The sequence below is a fragment of the Bacillus rossius genome, chromosome 7, assembly GCF_032445375.1.
Source record: "Bacillus rossius redtenbacheri isolate Brsri chromosome 7, Brsri_v3, whole genome shotgun sequence".
Classification (NCBI taxonomy): Eukaryota; Metazoa; Arthropoda; class Insecta; order Phasmatodea; family Bacillidae; genus Bacillus; species Bacillus rossius.
In genome coordinates, this window is record NC_086335.1 from 38503027 (window position 1) to 38522976 (window position 19950).

Below are 19950 nucleotides of genomic sequence, written 5' to 3' on the forward strand. Positions count from 1 at the left end.
GGAGCTCGCTGACCACACACTAACACAGGACCTCGGCGGCGAGGCTCGTGGCTGCTGGCGACACATCATCTCCTCGTGACTGCTAACTACTGGCCTGACATCGGCCCGATACAACCACCCCTGGAGCTCGCTGACCACACACTAACACAGGACCTCGGCGGCGAGGCTCGTGGCTGCTGGCGACAAATCATCTCCTCGTGACTGCTAACTACTGGCCTGACATCAGCCCGATACAACCACCCCTGGAGCTCGCTGACCACTCACTAACACAGGACCTCGGCGGCGAGGCTCGTGGCTGCTGGCGACACATCATCTCCTCGTGACTGCTAACTGCTGGCCTGACATCGGCCCGATACAACCACCCCTGGAGCTCGCTGACCACACACTAACACAGGACCTCGGCGGCGAGGCTCGTGGCTGCTGGCGACACACCATCTCCTCGTGACTGCTAACTACTGACCTGACATCGGCCCGATACAACCACCCCTGGAGCTCGCTGACCACACACTAACACAGGACCTCGGCGGCGAGGCTCGTGGCTGCTGGCGACACACCATCTCCTAGTGACTGCTAACTACTGGCCAGACATCGGCCCGATACAACCACCCCTGGAGCTCGCTGACCACACACTAACACAGGACCTCGGCGGCGAGGCTCGTGGCTGCTGGCGACACACCATCTCCTCGTGACTGCTAACTACTGGCCTGACATCGGCCCGATACAACCACCCCTGGAGCTCGCTGACCACACACTAACACAGGACCTCGGCGGCGAGGCTCGTGGCTGCTGGCGACACATCATCTCCTCGTGACTGCTAACTACTGGCCTGACATCGGCCCGATACAACCACCCCTGGAGCTCGCTGACCACACACTAACACAGGACCTCGGCGGCGAGGCTCGTTGTCTGCTGGCGACACACCATCTCCTCGTGACTGCTAACTACTGGCCTGACATCGGCCCGATACAACCACCCCTGGAGCTCGCTGACCACACACTAACACAGGACCTCGGCGGCGAGGCTCGTGGCTGCTGGCGACACACCATCTCCTCGTGACTGCTAACTACTGGCCTGACATCGGCCCGATACAACCACCCCTGGAGCTCGCTGACCACACACTAACACAGGACCTCGGCGGCGAGGCTCGTGGCTGCTGGCGACACATCATCTCCTCGTGACTGCTAACTACTGGCCTGACATCGGCCCGATACAACCACCCCTGGAGCTCGCTGACCACACACTAACACAGGACCTCGGCGGCGAGGCTCGTGGCTGCTGGCGACACATCATCTCCTCGTGACTGCTAACTACTGGCCTGACATCGGCCCGATACAACCACCCCTGGAGCTCGCTGACCACACACTAACACAGGACCTCGGCGGCGAGGCTCGTGGCTGCTGGCGACACACCATCTCCTCGTGACTGCTAACTACTGGCCTGACATCGGCCCGATACAACGACCCCTGGAGCTCGCTGACCACACACTAACACAGGACCTCGGCGGCGAGGCTCGTGGCTGCTGGCGACACACCATCTCCTCGTGACTGCTAACTACTGGCCTGACATCGGCCCGATACAACCACCCCTGGAGCTCGCTGACCACACACTAACACAGGACCTCGGCGGCGAGGCTCGTGGCTGCTGGCGACACATCATCTCCTCGTGACTGCTAACTACTGGCCTGACATCGGCCCGATACAACCACCCCTGGAGCTCGCTGACCACACACTAACACAGGACCTCGGCGGCGAGGCTCGTGGCTGCTGGCGACACACCATCTCCTCGTGACTGCTAACTACTGGCCTGACATCGGCCCGATACAACCACCCCTGGAGCTCGCTGACCACACACTAACACAGGACCTCGGCGGCGAGGCTCGTGGCTGCTGGCGACACACCATCTCCTCGTGACTGCTAACTACTGGCCTGACATCGGCCCGATACAACCACCCCTGGAGCTCGCTGACCACACACTAACACAGGACCTCGGCGGCGAGGCTCGTGGCTGCTGGCGACACATCATCTCCTCGTGACTGCTAACTACTGGCCTGACATCGGCCCGATACAACCACCCCTGGAGCTCGCTGACCACACACTAACACAGGACCTCGGCGGCGAGGCTCGTGGCTGCTGGCGACACACCATCTCCTCGTGACTGCTAACTACTGGCCTGACATCGGCCCGATACAACCACCCCTGGAGCTCGCTGACCACACACTAACACAGGACCTCGGCGGCGAGACTCGTGGCTGCTGGCGACACATCATCTCCTCGTGACTGCTAACTACTGGCCTGACATCGGCCCGATACAACCACCCCTGGAGCTCGCTGACCACACACTAACACAGGACCTCGGCAGCGAGGCTCGTGGCTGCTGGCGACACACCATCTCCTCGTGACTGCTAACTGCTGGCCTGACATCGGCCCGATACAACCACCCCTGGAGCTCGCTGACCACACACTAACACAGGACCTCGGTGGCGAGGCTCGTGGCTGCTGGCGACACACCATCTCCTCGTGACTGCTAACTGCTGGCCTGACATCGGCCCGATACAACCACCCCTGGAGCTCGCTGACCACACACTAACACAGGACCTCGGCGGCGAGGCTCGTGGCTGCTGGCGACACATCATCTCCTCGTGACTGCTAACTACTGGCCTGACATCGGCCCGATACAACCACCCCTGGAGCTCGCTGACCACACACTAACACAGGACCTCGGCGGCGAGGCTCGTGGCTGCTGGCGACACATCATCTCCTCGTGACTGCTAACTACTGGCCTGACATCGGCCCGATACAACCACCCCTGGAGCTCGCTGACCACACACTAACACAGGACCTCGGCGGCGAGGCTCGTGGCTGCTGGCGACACATCATCTCCTCGTGACTGCTAACTACTGGCCTGACATCGGCCCGATACAACCACCCCTGGAGCTCGCTGACCACACACTAACACAGGACCTCGGCGGTGAGGCTCGTGGCTGCTGGCGACACATCATCTCCTCGTGACTGCTAACTACTGGCCTGACATCGGCCCGATACAACCACCCCTGGAGCTCGCTGACCACACACTAACACAGGACCTCGGCGGCGAGGCTCGTGGCTGCTGGCGACACACCATCTCCTCGTGACTGCTAACTACTGGCCTGACATCGGCCCGATACAACCACCCCTGGAGCTCGCTGACCACACACTAACACAGGACCTCGGCGGCGAGGCTCGTGGCTGCTGGCGACACATCATCTCCTCGTGACTGCTAACTACTGGCCTGACATCGGCCCGATACAACCACCCCTGGAGCTCGCTGACCACACACTAACACAGGACCTCGGCGGCGAGGCTCGTGGCTGCTGGCGACACATCATCTCCTCGTGACTGCTAACTACTGGCCTGAGATCGGCCCGATACAACCACCCCTGGAGCTCGCTGACCACACACTAACACAGGACCTCGGCGGCGAGGCTCGTGGCTGCTGGCGACACATCATCTCCTCGTGACTGCTAACTACTGGCCTGACATCGGCCCGATACAACCACCCCTGGAGCTCGCTGACCACACACTAACACAGGACCTCGGCGGCGAGGCTCGTGGCTGCTGGCGACACATCATCTCCTCGTGACTGCTAACTACTGGCCTGACATCGGCCCGATACAACCACCCCTGGAGCTCGCTGACCACACACTAACACAGGACCTCGGCGGCGAGGCTCGTGGCTGCTGGCGACACACCATCTCCTCGTGACTGCTAACTACTGGCCTGACATCGGCCCGATACAACCACCCCTGGAGCTCGCTGACCACACACTAACACAGGACCTCGGCGGCGAGGCTCGTGGCTGCTGGCGACACATCATCTCCTCGTGACTGCTAACTACTGGCCTGACATCGGCCCGATACAACCACCCCTGGAGCTCGCTGACCACACACTAACACAGGACCTCGGCGGCGAGGCTCGTGGCTGCTGGCGACACACCATCTCCTCGTGACTGCTAACTGCTGGCCTGACATCGGCCCGATACAACCACCCCTGGAGCTCGCTGACCACACACTAACACAGGACCTCGGCGGCGAGGCTCGTGGCTGCTGGCGACACACCATCTCCTCGTGACTGCTAACTGCTGGCCTGACATCGGCCCGATACAACCACCCCTGGAGCTCGCTGACCACACACTAACACAGGACCTCGGCGGCGAGGCTCGTGGCTGCTGGCGACACATCATCTCCTCGTGACTGCTAACTACTGGCCTGACATCGGCCCGATACAACCACCCCTGGAGCTCGCTGACCACACACTAACACAGGACCTCGGCGGCGAGGCTCGTGGCTGCTGGCGACACATCATCTCCTCGTGACTGCTAACTACTGGCCTGACATCGGCCCGATACAACCACCCCTGGAGCTCGCTGACCACACACTAACACAGGACCTCGGCGGCGAGGCTCGTGGCTGCTGGCGACACACCATCTCCTCGTGACTGCTAACTACTGGCCTGACATCGGCCCGATACAACCACCCCTGGAGCTCGCTGACCACACACTAACACAGGACCTCGGCGGCGAGGCTCGTGGCTGCTGGCGACACACCATCTCCTCGTGACTGCTAACTACTGGCCTGACATCGGCCCGATACAACCACCCCTGGAGCTCGCTGACCACACACTAACACAGGACCTCGGCGGCGAGGCTCGTGGCTGCTGGCGACACATCATCTCCTCGTGACTGCTAACTACTGGCCTGACATCGGCCCGATACAACCACCCCTGGAGCTCGCTGACCACACACTAACACAGGACCTCGGCGGCGAGGCTCGTGGCTGCTGGCGACACACCATCTCCTCGTGACTGCTAACTGCTGGCCTGACATCGGCCCGATACAACCACCCCTGGAGCTCGCTGACCACACACTAACACAGGACCTCGGCGGCGAGGCTCGTGGCTGCTGGCGACACACCATCTCCTCGTGACTGCTAACTGCTGGCCTGACATCGGCCCGATACAACCACCCCTGGAGCTCGCTGACCACACACTAACACAGGACCTCGGCGGCGAGGCTCGTGGCTGCTGGCGACACATCATCTCCTCGTGACTGCTAACTACTGGCCTGACATCGGCCCGATACAACCACCCCTGGAGCTCGCTGACCACACACAACACAGACCTCGGCGGCGAGGCTCGTGGCTGCTGGCGACACATCATCTCCTCGTGACTGCTAACTACTGGCCTGACATCGGCCCGATACAACCACCCCTGGAGCTCGCTGACCACACACTAACACAGGACCTCGGCGGCGAGGCTCGTGGCTGCTGGCGACACATCATCTCCTCGTGACTGCTAACTACTGGCCTGACATCGGCCCGATACAACCACCCCTGGAGCTCGCTGACCACACACTAACACAGGACCTCGGCGGCGAGGCTCGTGGCTGCTGGCGACACATCATCTCCTCGTGACTGCTAACTACTGGCCTGACATCGGCCCGATACAACCACCCCTGGAGCTCGCTGACCACACACTAACACAGGACCTCGGCGGCGAGGCTCGTGGCTGCTGGCGACACACCATCTCCTCGTGACTGCTAACTACTGGCCTGACATCGGCCCGATACAACCACCCCTGGAGCTCGCTGACCACACACTAACACAGGACCTCGGCGGAGAGGCTCGTGGCTGCTGGCGACACATCATCTCCTCGTGACTGCTAACTACTGGCCTGACATCGGCCCGATACAACCACCCCTGGAGCTCTCTGACCACACACTAACACAGGACCTCGGCGGCGAGGCTCGTGGCTGCTGGCGACACATCATCTCCTCGTGACTGCTAACTACTGGCCTGACATCGGCCCGATACAACCACCCCTGGAGCTCGCTGACCACACACTAACACAGGACCTCGGCGGCGAGGCTCGTGGCTGCTGGCGACACACCATCTCCTCGTGACTGCTAACTACTGGCCTGACATCGGCCCGATACAACCACCCCTGGAGCTCGCTGACCACACACTAACACAGGACCTCGGCGGCGAGGCTCGTGGCTGCTGGCGACACATCATCTCCTCGTGACTGCTAACTACTGGCCTGACATCGGCCCGATACAACCACCCCTGGAGCTCGCTGACCACACACTAACACAGGACCTCGGCGGCGAGGCTCGTGGCTGCTGGCGACACACCATCTCCTCGTGACTGCTAACTACTGGCCTGACATCGGCCCGATACAACCACCCCTGGAGCTCGCTGACCACACACTAACACAGGACCTCGGCGGCGAGGCTCGTGGCTGCTGGCGACACATCATCTCCTCGTGACTGCTAACTACTGGCCTGACATCGGCCCTATACAACCACCCCTGGAGCTCGCTGACCACACACTAACACAGGACCTCGGCGGCGAGGCTCGTGGCTGCTGGCGACACACCATCTCCTCGTGACTGCTAACTGCTGGCCTGACATCGGCCCGATACAACCACCCCTGGAGCTCGCTGACCACACACTAACACAGGACCTCGGCGGCGAGGCTCGTGGCTGCTGGCGACACACCATCTCCTCGTGACTGCTAACTGCTGGCCTGACATCGGCCCGATACAACCACCCCTGGAGCTCGCTGACCACACACTAACACAGGACCTCGGCGGCGAGGCTCGTGGCTGCTGGCGACACATCATCTCCTCGTGACTGCTAACTACTGGCCTGACATCGGCCCGATACAACCACCCCTGGAGCTCGCTGACCACACACTAACACAGGACCTCGGCGGCGAGGCTCGTGGCTGCTGGCGACACATCATCTCCTCGTGACTGCTAACTACTGGCCTGACATCGGCCCGATACAACCACCCCTGGAGCTCGCTGACCACACACTAACACAGGACCTCGGCGGCGAGGCTCGTGGCTGCTGGCGACACATCATCTCCTCGTGACTGCTAACTACTGGCCTGACATCGGCCCGATACAACCACCCACGGAGCTCGCTGACCACACACTAACACAGGACCTCGGCGGCGAGGCTCGTGGCTGCTGGCGACACATCATCTCCTCGTGACTGCTAACTACTGGCCTGACATCGGCCCGATACAACCACCCCTGGAGCTCGCTGACCACACACTAACACAGGACCTCGGCGGCGAGGCTCGTGGCTGCTGGCGACACACCATCTCCTCGTGACTGCTAACTACTGGCCTGACATCGGCCCGATACAACCACCCCTGGAGCTCGCTGACCACACACTAACACAGGACCTCGGCGGCGAGGCTCGTGGCTGCTGGCGACCCATCATCTCCTCGTGACTGCTAACTACTGGCCTGACATCGGCCCGATACAACCACCCCTGGAGCTCTCTGACCACACACTAACACAGGACCTCGGCGGCGAGGCTCGTGGCTGCTGGCGACACATCATCCCCTCGTGACTGCTAACTGCTGGCCTGACATCGGCCCGATACAACCACCCCTGGAGCTCGCTGACCACACACTAACACAGGACCTCGGCGGCGAGGCTCGTGGCTGCTGGCGACACATCATCTCCTCGTGACTGCTAACTACTGGCCTGACATCGGCCCGATACAACCACCCCTGGAGCTCGCTGACCACACACTAACACAGGACCTCGGCGGCGAGGCTCGTGGCTGCTGGCGACACATCATCTCCTCGTGACTGCTAACTACTGGCCTGACATCGGCCCGATACAACCACCCCTGGAGCTCGCTGACCACACACTAACACAGGACCTCGGCGGCGAGGCTCGTGGCTGCTGGCGACACATCATCTCCTCGTGACTGCTAACTACTGGCCTGACATCGGCCCGATACAACCACCCCTGGAGCTCGCTGACCACACACTAACACAACACCTCGGCGGCGAGGCTCGTGGCTGCTGGCGACACATCATCTCCTCGTGACTGCTAACTACTGGCCTGACATCGGCCCGATACAACCACCCCTGGATCTCGCTGACCACACACTAACACAGGACCTCGGCGGCGAGGCTCGTGGCTGCTGGCGACACATCATCTCCTCGTGACTGCTAACTACTGGCCTGACATCGGCCCGATACAACCACCCCTGGAGCTCGCTGACCACACACTAACACAGGACCTCGGCGGCGAGGCTCGTGGCTGCTGGCGACACACCATCTCCTCGTGACTGCTAACTGCTGGCCTGACATCGGCCCGATACAACCACCCCTGGAGCTCGCTGACCACACAAAAACACAGGACCTCGGCGGCGAGGCTCGTGGCTGCTGGCGACACATCATCTCCTCGTGACTGCTAACTACTGGCCTGACATCGGCCCGATACAACCACCCCTGGAGCTCGCTGACCACACACTAACACAGGACCTCGGCGGCGAGGCTCGTGGCTGCTGGCGACACATCATCTCCTCGTGACTGCTAACTACTGGCCTGACATCGGCCCGATACAACCACCCCTGGAGCTCGCTGACCACACACTAACACAGGACCTCGGCGGCGAGGCTCGTGGCTGCTGGCGACACATCATCTCCTCGTGACTGCTAACTGCTGGCCTGACATCGGCCCGATACAACCACCCCTGGAGCTCGCTGACCACACACTAACACAGGACCTCGGCGGCGAGGCTCGTGGCTGCTGGCGACACATCATCTCCTCGTGACTGCTAACTACTGGCCTGACATCGACCCGATACAACCACCCCTGGAGCTCGCTGACCACACACTAACACAGGACCTCGGCGGCGAGGCTCGTGGCTGCTGGCGACACACCATCTCCTCGTGACTGCTAACTACTGGCCTGACATCGGCCCGATACAACCACCCCTGGAGCTCGCTGACCACACACTAACACAGGACCTCGGCGGCGAGGCTCGTGGCTGCTGGCGACACATCATCTCCTCGTGACTGCTAACTACTGGCCTGACATCGGCCCGATACAACCACCCCTGGAGCTCGCTGACCACACACTAACACAGGACCTCGGCGGCGAGGCTCGTGGCTGCTGGCGACACATCATCTCCTCGTGACTGCTAACTACTGGCCTGACATCGGCCCGATACAACCACCCCTGGAGCTCGCTGACCACACACTAACACAGGACCTCGGCGGCGAGGCTCGTGGCTGCTGGCGACACATCATCTCCTCGTGACTGCTAACTGCTGGCCTGACATCGGCCCGATACAACCACCCCTGGAGCTCGCTGACCACACACTAACACAGGACCTCGGCGGCGAGGCTCGTGGCTGCTGGCGACACATCATCTCCTCGTGACTGCTAACTACTGGCCTGACATCGGCCCGATACAACCACCCCTGGAGCTCGCTGACCACACACTAACACAGGACCTCGGCGGCGAGGCTCGTGGCTGCTGGCGACACATCATCTCCTCGTGACTGCTAACTGCTGGCCTGACATCGGCCCGATACAACCACCCCTGGAGCTCGCTGACCACACACTAACACAGGACCTCGGCGGCGAGGCTCGTGGCTGCTGGCGACACATCATCTCCTCGTGACTGCTAACTACTGGCCTGACATCGGCCCGATACAACCACCCCTGGAGCTCGCTGACCACACACTAACACAGGACCTCGGCGGCGAGGCTCGTGGCTGCTGGCGACACATCATCTCCTCGTGACTGCTAACTACTGGCCTGACATCGGCCCGATACAACCACCCCTGGAGCTCGCTGACCACACACTAACACAGGACCTCGGCGGCGAGGCTCGTGGCTGCTGGCGACACATCATCTCCTCGTGACTGCTAACTACTGGCCTGACATCGGCCCGATACAACCACCCCTGGAGCTCGCTGACCACACACTAACACAGGACCTCGGCGGCGAGGCTCGTGGCTGCTGGCGACACATCATCTCCTCGTGACTGCTAACTACTGGCCTGACATCGGCCCGATACAACCACCCCTGGAGCTCGCTGACCACACACTAACACAGGACCTCGGCGGCGAGGCTCGTGGCTGCTGGCGACACATCATCCCCTCGTGACTGCTAACTGCTGGCCTGACATCGGCCCGATACAACCACCCCTGGAGCTCGCTGACCACACACTAACACAGGACCTCGGCGGCGAGGCTCGTGGCTGCTGGCGACACATCATCTCCTCGTGACTGCTAACTACTGGCCTGACATCGGCCCGATACAACCACCCCTGGAGCTCGCTGACCACACACTAACACAGGACCTCGGCGGCGAGGCTCGTGGCTGCTGGCGACACATCATCTCCTCGTGACTGCTAACTACTGGCCTGACATCGGCCCGATACAACCACCCCTGGAGCTCGCTGACCACACACTAACACAGGACCTCGGCGGCGAGGCTCGTGGCTGCTGGCGACACATCATCTCCTCGTGACTGCTAACTACTGGCCTGACATCGGCCCGATACAACCACCCCTGGAGCTCGCTGACCACACACTAACACAGGACCTCGGCGGCGAGGCTCGTGGCTGCTGGCGACACATCATCTCCTCGTGACTGCTAACTACTGGCCTGACATCGGCCCGATACAACCACCCCTGGAGCTCGCTGACCACACACTAACACAGGACCTCGGCGGCGAGGCTCGTGGCTGCTGGCGACACATCATCTTCTCGTGACTGCTAACTACTGGCCTGACATCGGCCCGATACAACCACCCCTGGAGCTCGCTGACCACACACTAACACAGGACCTCGGCGGCGAGGCTCGTGGCTGCTGGCGACACATCATCTCCTCGTGACTGCTAACTGCTGGCCTGACATCGGCCCGATACAACCACCCCTGGAGCTCGCTGACCACACACTAACACAGGACCTCGGCGGCGAGGCTCGTGGCTGCTGGCGACACACCATCTCCTCGTGACTGCTAACTACTGGCCTGACATCGGCCCGATACAACCACCCCTGGAGCTCGCTGACCACACACTAACACAGGACCTCGGCGGCGAGGCTCGTGGCTGCTGGCGACACATCATCCCCTCGTGACTGCTAACTGCTGGCCTGACATCGGCCCGATACAACCACCCCTGGAGCTCGCTGACCACACACTAACACAGGACCTCGGCGGCGAGGCTCGTGGCTGCTGGCGACACATCATCTCCTCGTGACTGCTAACTACTGGCCTGACATCGGCCCGATACAACCACCCCTGGAGCTCGCTGACCACACACTAACACAGGACCTCGGCGGCGAGGCTCGTGGCTGCTGGCGACACACCATCTCCTCGTGACTGCTAACTGCTGGCCTGACATCGGCCCGATACAACCACCCCTGGAGCTCGCTGACCACACACTAACACAGGACCTCGGCGGCGAGGCTCGTGGCTGCTGGCGACACACCATCTCCTCGTGACTGCTAACTACTGGCCTGACATCGGCCCGATACAACCACCCCTGGAGCTCGCTGACCACACACTAACACAGGACCTCGGCGGCGAGGCTCGTGGCTGCTGGCGACACACCATCTCCTCGTGACTGCTAACTACTGGCCTGACATCGGCCCGATACAACCACCCCTGGAGCTCGCTGACCACACACTAACGCTAGAGCGAGGCGTGGGGCACGAGACAATAGGCGATTCTCTGCGGCGGAAGAAAGAATGAGGGTTTCATTTGGCCGGGGGGGGGGGGGGGGGGGGGGGGGAGAGAGAGAGAGATTCGTTTACATATCAAAAAATAGATATGTAATGTAAATCTGTGTTTCTCTTTAGGCTTTTAGCAACAATTTTTATATATTTAACTGTTGTTTAAATTCCTATATACCTACTTAGAAATATCCTACACTCGAAACTAAATACAATTTTATACATAATAAAAAATAGTTTAAATTTATGAATAAAAGCTAAACCAAAGTTATGTGAAGATAAATTTTCATATTGATAGTTAGATAATAAGAATAAATTGAAACATATAGTTATATAATTGAGGTGATTTTCCTTTCATTTGGTTTTTTTTTTTGCGTTGCATTTTGGTGTTAAGCGATGTATTTCGGCGTTGTTTCAGTTTTATTCATATTCTCCATGTACTATTGTCTCTAACTACTGCATGCTGTCAGTTAAAAGAAGTGACAAGTTATTTTCAAGTGGAATTTTGTGTTGTTGTTATCAGGAATTACGGAAGTCGAAGCCAAAATGGGAAAGATTGATTTAAAATTATTTTTTATTTATTTATTTATTTTTGGACACACGCCATAGTTGGTTACACTGTGATGTCATAGATAAACTTAAATAACTTATAATAAGGGATGAAACAAATTAATACTCTAAACACACAGAACTATTCAGAAAAAATATCACAGCAAAGATGAACACAGTGGGTTCACAACGACGAGACAGAGCGACAAGAACAATAAATAAAGACAGAAAAAAAAAACATTGGATAACACATCAACAAACAGACGTGCCCAAGATGAAACTAAACAGATGATCTGGACAATATACAACGACAACACAGAGACGCACGGGCGAACCCAGCGGTGAGACCATCGGCGTAGCCAGGGGGGGAGGGGGGTTAGGGGTTCAACCCCCCCCCCCCCCCCCTTAGCACCAAATCTTTAATTAATTTCTTATTCATCACTCAAACAAATTTCATATTAAAATTAATAAAAATTTTACCATTACAATATTTAAATTTAAGTACCGAAAACTGCTAAAATAGCACTATTTTACACCTTAAAATCCAAATCTTCCCGGGGCCCCCCGCTTTAATACGGGGGGGGGGGGGGGTCCATACACAAATCCTGGCTACGCCACTAGGTGAGACTAAACCAATATTCTGGACACCACAACTAACATGGAACGCACAAGTAGTACAAAACAACGGTAAATGAAGAATAGATTGATCAAGGATCAATGTCTTGCGACATTTGGGTCTTAAGAGACGGTGGGAGGGATTGGCGGAATGAACTGGAGGAAGAGGAGGACGAACCCGTAAAAACCACCGGCTCACGGCAACGTCCGCCACATTTCCCGCTTGCAAAATGTCTTGACCTGAATCGAACTCGAATCGCCTGTGTGGCAGGCGAGTGATCTGACCAGTCAACTGCAATGGCCCACGTCATAAATCGGAGTTAGCTATCCAGGGGGCGGCCACCTCTGCATGATCACATGGTAACTGCGTGAAGCCATTTTCCCCTTCAGCTGTTTGTCGATCCTTGTTGGTTAGACGCTCAAAATATTGCCTGAAGTGCAGTTGTTTGCATTATGGAAACAGTTTTAATTTTTTTTTATGGACTTGACTGTTTTTAACAACGTAGATTATAATTCATACGTACTAGCCATAATCAGACGTCATAAAGTAACCATTTCCGCAATGTTTCGGGCGGAACAATATGGCGATGGCGAGGTTAAAAAGTTACTTCAACTACCGTCTCAGAATGCCGTATCTTGACAATTCCAAACTCCCATCTGATCCGTCGAAATAACTGAAACACAGTAAACAAAATGCACTTCATATATAGCTCGCGTGTTTGTGAAGCGGGCTTGAAAAAACACCGCGCAAGCGGCGCTTCTTGGTGAGGAACATCTTTCTCCTCTCTTACTGTTAGCTGTTTGTGCCAGTTTGCCCAGCCACTTGTCACTGCTTGCCTAACCATTATACACCAACTGCAGTAAGCTTTGATCGATCACGCCCTGTCGGCCGAATACGTTATTTTCCGTGAAGGGGGGAGGCGTTAGTAAGCCCTGGCAGGTGCACTTAGGCTGGGTTAGAAACTACGCAAGGAAGCAACATGCAACCAACGCAAGAAAATCACAGTCGTTTATAAAGCACGTAAGTCGCAACACGTCACAATTCCTATAACTTAAAATTTAAAAACAGAAGAAAACAAATATCTACCCTGAGCTCATATTGATAATTCATACTTATCATAAAACAAAGAAATAATTAATAATTTTATTTCAAAGTGTTATTTTCATTCACTGTGTGAAGGTTTTCCAAGTTTAAACATGACACCGTGCACTTCTATGCACAGTTTCGTAATACGTCTCTTCAAATATGGCCGTCTAGATACGCAACACAAAATGCAAGCAAGTTGGAAGTTGAACAATACTTGCGATGCGTCCTTGCCCCTTGTATAGGGTATGAACCAGTACTCAAACATACGGTCGCTGAACATTTTGCATCTTGCGTTCTTGCATAGTTTTAAAGCAGGCCTTAGTCCGGTCGGTTTCGAAGGGGTTCCCCACGTGAGCAGAAGATTCACATAAACTGCATCCAGTTAGATAAAATTAAGTTTATTAAGTAAGTTAGTGCGTAATCTGCAAGGGCGGTTTATTTAAGGGGGTGGCACAAGGGACACGTGCCTCTCCTGTTTCAAAATAAAATTAAAAATTCGTGTTAAATCCACATAAAACAAATTCTAGTAAAAACTTTTATTAATTTTATTTTCCAAAAGGTCGGGACAAAATTTCCTGTCTTTCGGTCTTATATAGTATGACCATTTTTTGTGTGTACAGAACTTTAGAGCAAATAAAGTACACGATTCTGGATACTTAAATGAATTCAATGTATGTTTTACTTTGAACATGTGTTCTTTGACACTCCTAAAACAAGCGTAAAAATGGTATAAAGATATTAAAATCATAATGACACTCACAAAATACACTAATAATCACTTAATCGCACACATTTTATGTACTTACTTTTTCTCGAGATACACTTGAATATCAAGCCGTCCATTGCCGCAATATGTTTGTACATAATGATCTGTGCTTATCTGTGGCTAAGTATGATGCTCGCTGTGATCTATTGCTTCTCACTATTATTGCCTTTAGCATGAGGAAAAAAGTCCTGACTTCAAAAGAAGTGATGGTGAAACTGACTTTTAAGGGCTATAGTTTGAGGGGAAAAAAAGAACTTTTTACAATACAAAACACTCCAAAAGTTAACTAGGGGTCAACAGATTTTAAGTGTCAAGGATGAACAACCAAACTACGCCGAAAATCTAAGGAGAATAAAGTAGGTAACAAGGAAATCGAAACCTCGAAAATCGAAAGAATAAAAAATTCTCAGCGAAAGAGGAACATTTAATTGTTCAGAAGGTGATGTATATTTCTCGACCGAGTGTGCATAAACTAAATGTGGTTGCGTAATAGGCAACGGGTAAACAAGTAGCTATGCAATAATACTTTACGCCGGGTATTGTGTAAGGAAGGATGCGATGGACGAAGAGCCAGGATAAGACCCTATGTTAGTCAACTAGACTGAAATTTGCAAGGAACCTTGTAAATGAGCTTCAAGAATTATGGGACAATGTAATGTGGACAGATTGAACCAAAATTAATTTACGTTTCTTGATTCTATAGTATCCAGAATGTGCGTAGGAACAACATACTGCCGATGGTTTGGCAAAAACACGTCTCACTGCAAAGCACTTTGGTGGATCCATAATAGTTTGGGGTTGTGTACTATTCAAGGGGGTTGGAAACATTTAATTTATAGATGACATCATGGGCTGTATCATCTATAACATTTTAAGCAGATCTGAAACAGAGTGCTCAGAAAAATGCTATTACCAGCAGTTTAACTACTTTCAGCAAACAGAAACAGTAAACATACAGCTGCCACAAATAGTGAATGGTTATTCTGGAATAGTCCATGTCAAATAGAACCCTCTCCTTAATTGGTATACTTAAATCCGATGGAGCATATATGGATTAATTTGGTACAAAGCATGTTAGTCCAAACGAAGCACTAAAATAGAAAGCTAGCACTTAGACATACAATTTATGAGTAACAAAAATGTTTTATTGATTTGCAACTTGTTTATAGCATATAAAACGCATTTAAAAAAGCTCTCATGTTGTCAAGTTTGCATTGTGTGTTTATTCCATGCCTGTGCTGCAGGGCACCACACACAGCGGGCAAGTTTACTAGCTTCTCGCCAGCGAATTATCTCGTCACTTGGTGTAATCACGCCGACTCGCTAATCCGTCGTTAATTTAGCAACATTAACTTTCGTACTAATACGTAGCATTGCTGAAGTAAGCAGAGTACTGCGACATCGAGGTCATTCGAGACGCTAGCTCACGACGACGCCGACAGGAACTTTGGTTTTTCATAGTTGTTGTTCTTAAAAGGAAAATTGATCTAATAAAAACTTAACCAACCTGTGCCAAGCCGAGTTCCACAGCTAGTACATGGAAATTATTTAATCACGTTACTTTCTAGATGTTTCGTGTATTTTTTTTGTTCATTTCATGTATAACATTGCAAACAATACAAATATTTGTGTTTTACGACTTCGAAATTCAATTTCCTGTAGTAAGAAACCATCACAGAATTGCTTGAAGTGGTGTTGGGGGAACACCACGGAGAACAGAAGTCACGTGGCTGATTTGGGATCCAACCCAGGTCCTCTGTGATGCTGTTAAATGAACAGCTTGTGCCGAAGTGGATGCAGTTCTAAAACTGCCAACTGAAGCTCTGAACGTGCTGCATAAGCGTCCAGGACTCGTGGAAGAAAGTATTATTTCACGAGCCTCAGTCGCAGATCCAGAAACAAAAAAAAAAATTCTAGAAAGAATTTTGAAAAAAAAAAAAAAAGTTTGAACGTGTGTATTAAATAAAACTTACATTTCTACTGACATTAACACACTGGCATATGGGCATACAGTAGAAGCCGTAGGTGACGTGGATTCTCACACAGTATTCACTGATATTTTGCAAATATTTCATAACTTGGGGGGGGGGGGGGGTTGTTTATCACCCCTATCCCCCCTTTCTAAATCAGCCATGAGTCGAGCCGCTCATTCGGCGAAAGCAGGACTACCGCTTTGCTGCCAAGTGCACTTGTCGGTTCCCAGCAAGAAGTTTTGATCGAGACGAACAGGCGTTATTAGAAAAGTAACGGTGGGTGAAGGTACGGTAACTTTGTTCGCGTGGGGTTTTATTGTTTACAACTTCTGCACCCAAAGGTGTGTTAGGTAGGTTATAAAAGGTAAAAAAAAATGTACTAAGGCCATAAGTATTCTCACCCGAACGCACGTATGCTAATAAAATGAATTATTTTCATCGAAACCTATACAAATATTCTGGCTTCTAAACCGGTTTTTAATTATTACGTGAAAAATTATAGATATGACAAGGTATTGGTTTTGTAAAGAAAAATTTTCTTTAAAAAGATGGTGACTCAAGCACGAATTTTCTCGAATAGCTAGTAATCCTGCCCACTGTAAGCGAGGCTTTAACGAGGACTTGATCACAGCCATGCTAGTACGATCATCTTCTACAGTGGTGTGTGTTGGGTTTACCATTCGCATGAAATCGTTGTCTTGAAACTATTTTTCAATATATCATTCATTAAATCAATAAAAATTAGGTTTCCCCAAAAATGTTTATTAATGAAATAATAAACATAGTTTTCAGACGAAGGCTACATACGAACGGTTAATTCAAAAATTATGCCACGTAATTTCATGTTTTCAGTACATGCTAGTATTGACAAGCCATTTTTCCTTCAAGTTCATAAAAACATTAAATAAGGACTTATTTAGTAGAATAAGCCTTCTACAAACATTAAAATGTGATCATATTATGAATTTATTAAAATTCATGTTGAAAAAACACGAAATATTAGAAGCAAAATACAGTGTCCATAAAAAAACGTTCCAGTTTCAATGGTATATTATAACAGTTTAATTTAGACTATTTACAACAAGTCATACATAAAATTAAAGGTAAACTAACCTAGTTTTTTTTTTACAAATGTTCAATATGTGCACCTTTAGTTATACGGCACACATCCAACCTAAAGTCCAATTATTCCCACTCTTAGGTTAACACTTCCGGATTAATGGAAGCGATAGCCTCTTCAGTTCCGTGTCTCAACTCTGGCAAATCATTAGGTAGCGGCGGAACGTAGACACGATCTTTTATAAAGCCCCAAAGGAAAAAAAAATTCGCATGGCGTTGTGTCAGGTGAACGCGGAGGCCAGCGAAAAAATAAGAGCTATGTCGTCTCGACCATTACGACCAAACCCACCGGTCAGGGTCTTCGACGTTCAACCACTCCTGTACAGAGAGATTCCAATGGAAAAGAGGCTCCATCCTGTTGTCAAATGAAGTTTACAGGTTCACCCTCTTACTAATTTGGGAGAAAGAGCCGATCTTTCGCGCTGCGAGCGAGAAAACAACAAAGCAGTAGGTACCCGCGCATGCGCCCATCTAAAAAAAAATGTTTCCAGCTACTGTTTAAACTGTGACCACGCACCGACACACCACAACGTGGTTACAGTCGATGCTGTTAACTGGGACATTCTCTTGATGGACGTGGTGTATCTGGACATTCTCTTGATGGACGTGGTGTATCTGGACATTCTCTTGATGGACGTGGTGTATCTGGACATTCTCTTGATGGACGCGGTGTATCTGAGGACACACGCGGACGAGACGGGTGTGTGATCGTGGTCCCCGCCTGTTGCAGGAAGCTGGGGCTGGACCTGGTGCCGCGCCTGGGCTCGCACATGGTCGACCCGGCCACCATGAGCGTCGTCGAGCTCTACCAGGTGGTGAGTAGTCCCCGCGTGCGCGAGCCGGTTCTCGTCGCCAGGGCCGGCGCGTCCGTCCAGGCGAACCAGGCAACCGCCCAGGGCGGCGCAGCACGACACATAACAGCTCATACAATATGTTTAACGATTATTGAAACTATATGAAAATGGATTTTTGTGACAGTTTGGAATGTTTATATTGATATAAGTAATTATTTAAAGTCCACGGTGACCTGTTTATGATTTGTAATAAGTAAAAAAGTAAAAAAAAAAAAATTACACAAGCCTGCTTACATTTGATTATTGACAAAATCTTATGCTTACGTGATGTATTTTGAGGCAAGGAAAAAAAATTTGGGGTGTCCGGCGGAGGGGGGGGGGGGGAATTAAGGTTTTTTCGCCTAGGGCGCCTTTTTAACTTGCACCGGCCCTGCTCGTCGCAGCAACAATGTCGTCCAGATTGCAAAAACAGCTGCACAGATTATTCTTCCTTGCGCTGAAACACATTGCTGTAGATCAGTGTTATAAATGTTTCAGTGTAGTTACTTTCATTCCCTTATCTCTCCTGGCAAATCTAATTAATAAAACTCTTAACACTGACTGACAAGACAACGCACAGCTTAAACCGGCGGGTCTATAGAAGCATGAAATCTTGCTTAGGAGTTCCTTATATAACGTATTTTATTATACTTTTGATGAATTACTAAAAACGCTGGGAATAACTGACTTTTGTTCATAAACAGAAGCCTAAACACTAATTTCCATATTTCTAACTTCAAAAATGACAAACTTCCATAAAAACTTTAACCCCTATATTTAACCCCCTTAGGGAATCAATTTTAAAAAATCCTTTCTTAGTGCTCGCCTGCGTTATGTAATGAACTCCTATGCAAAATTGCATGCTACTATAGACCCACCTTTTTTAAGCTGTGCGTTGTCTGTCAATCAGTGTTAGAGTTTTTTTTTATTAATTAGACGAGGTTCAAATACTTTCCCACCGGACACACGGCTAGTTTTCCAGTGACTTTGTCAGAAAACAAAATACTGCCTTTCTATCATCCTTGCGAACACAACGTCATGAGCACAACGTTAGAACGATTCAAGAAACAAGAAACACGGAAGTCTGATAGCATTAATCGCAGAAATCGTTGTCAGGCTACTGGAGCCGAGGTTTCACGACATGTTGGGACTCACCGTTGGCTAGGGTTAACCCATGGCCCCCACATTCTATTACGGGCCCTGGATTCAGGATCAGACACGGGCTACATTATAACTGCGTGGTTATTTCTTATCCATACTCCTTTTAGAATGTAATTTAACCTGAAAATACAGGTATTATGGTAACTATTTTGTAAGTTGAAACTAAACTTTCTTTATTAAATTATTTTACTTAACAATGACCACAGGGAGCATGCGTTGGAGTGGCGTCGCCGCTGACGCACTCTCCTCCTCTTTCGGTTCCCCCACCACGTACCTGACTATTCCCCTCTTTGGATCAGAATTATCTTAACGCT

General features: G+C 52.4%; 1 protein-coding gene across 1 annotated transcript in view; it reads left to right on the top strand.

Moving 5' to 3' along the window:
- Window positions 1-19950, top strand: part of LOC134533853 (dedicator of cytokinesis protein 3) — a 286469-nt gene that overhangs the window by 206324 nt on the left and 60195 nt on the right. The window contains exon 7 of the mRNA XM_063371549.1: window positions 18373-18457. Within this exon, the coding sequence (XP_063227619.1) occupies window positions 18373-18457 (85 nt within the window). The remainder of the gene's footprint in view (window positions 1-18372; window positions 18458-19950) is intronic.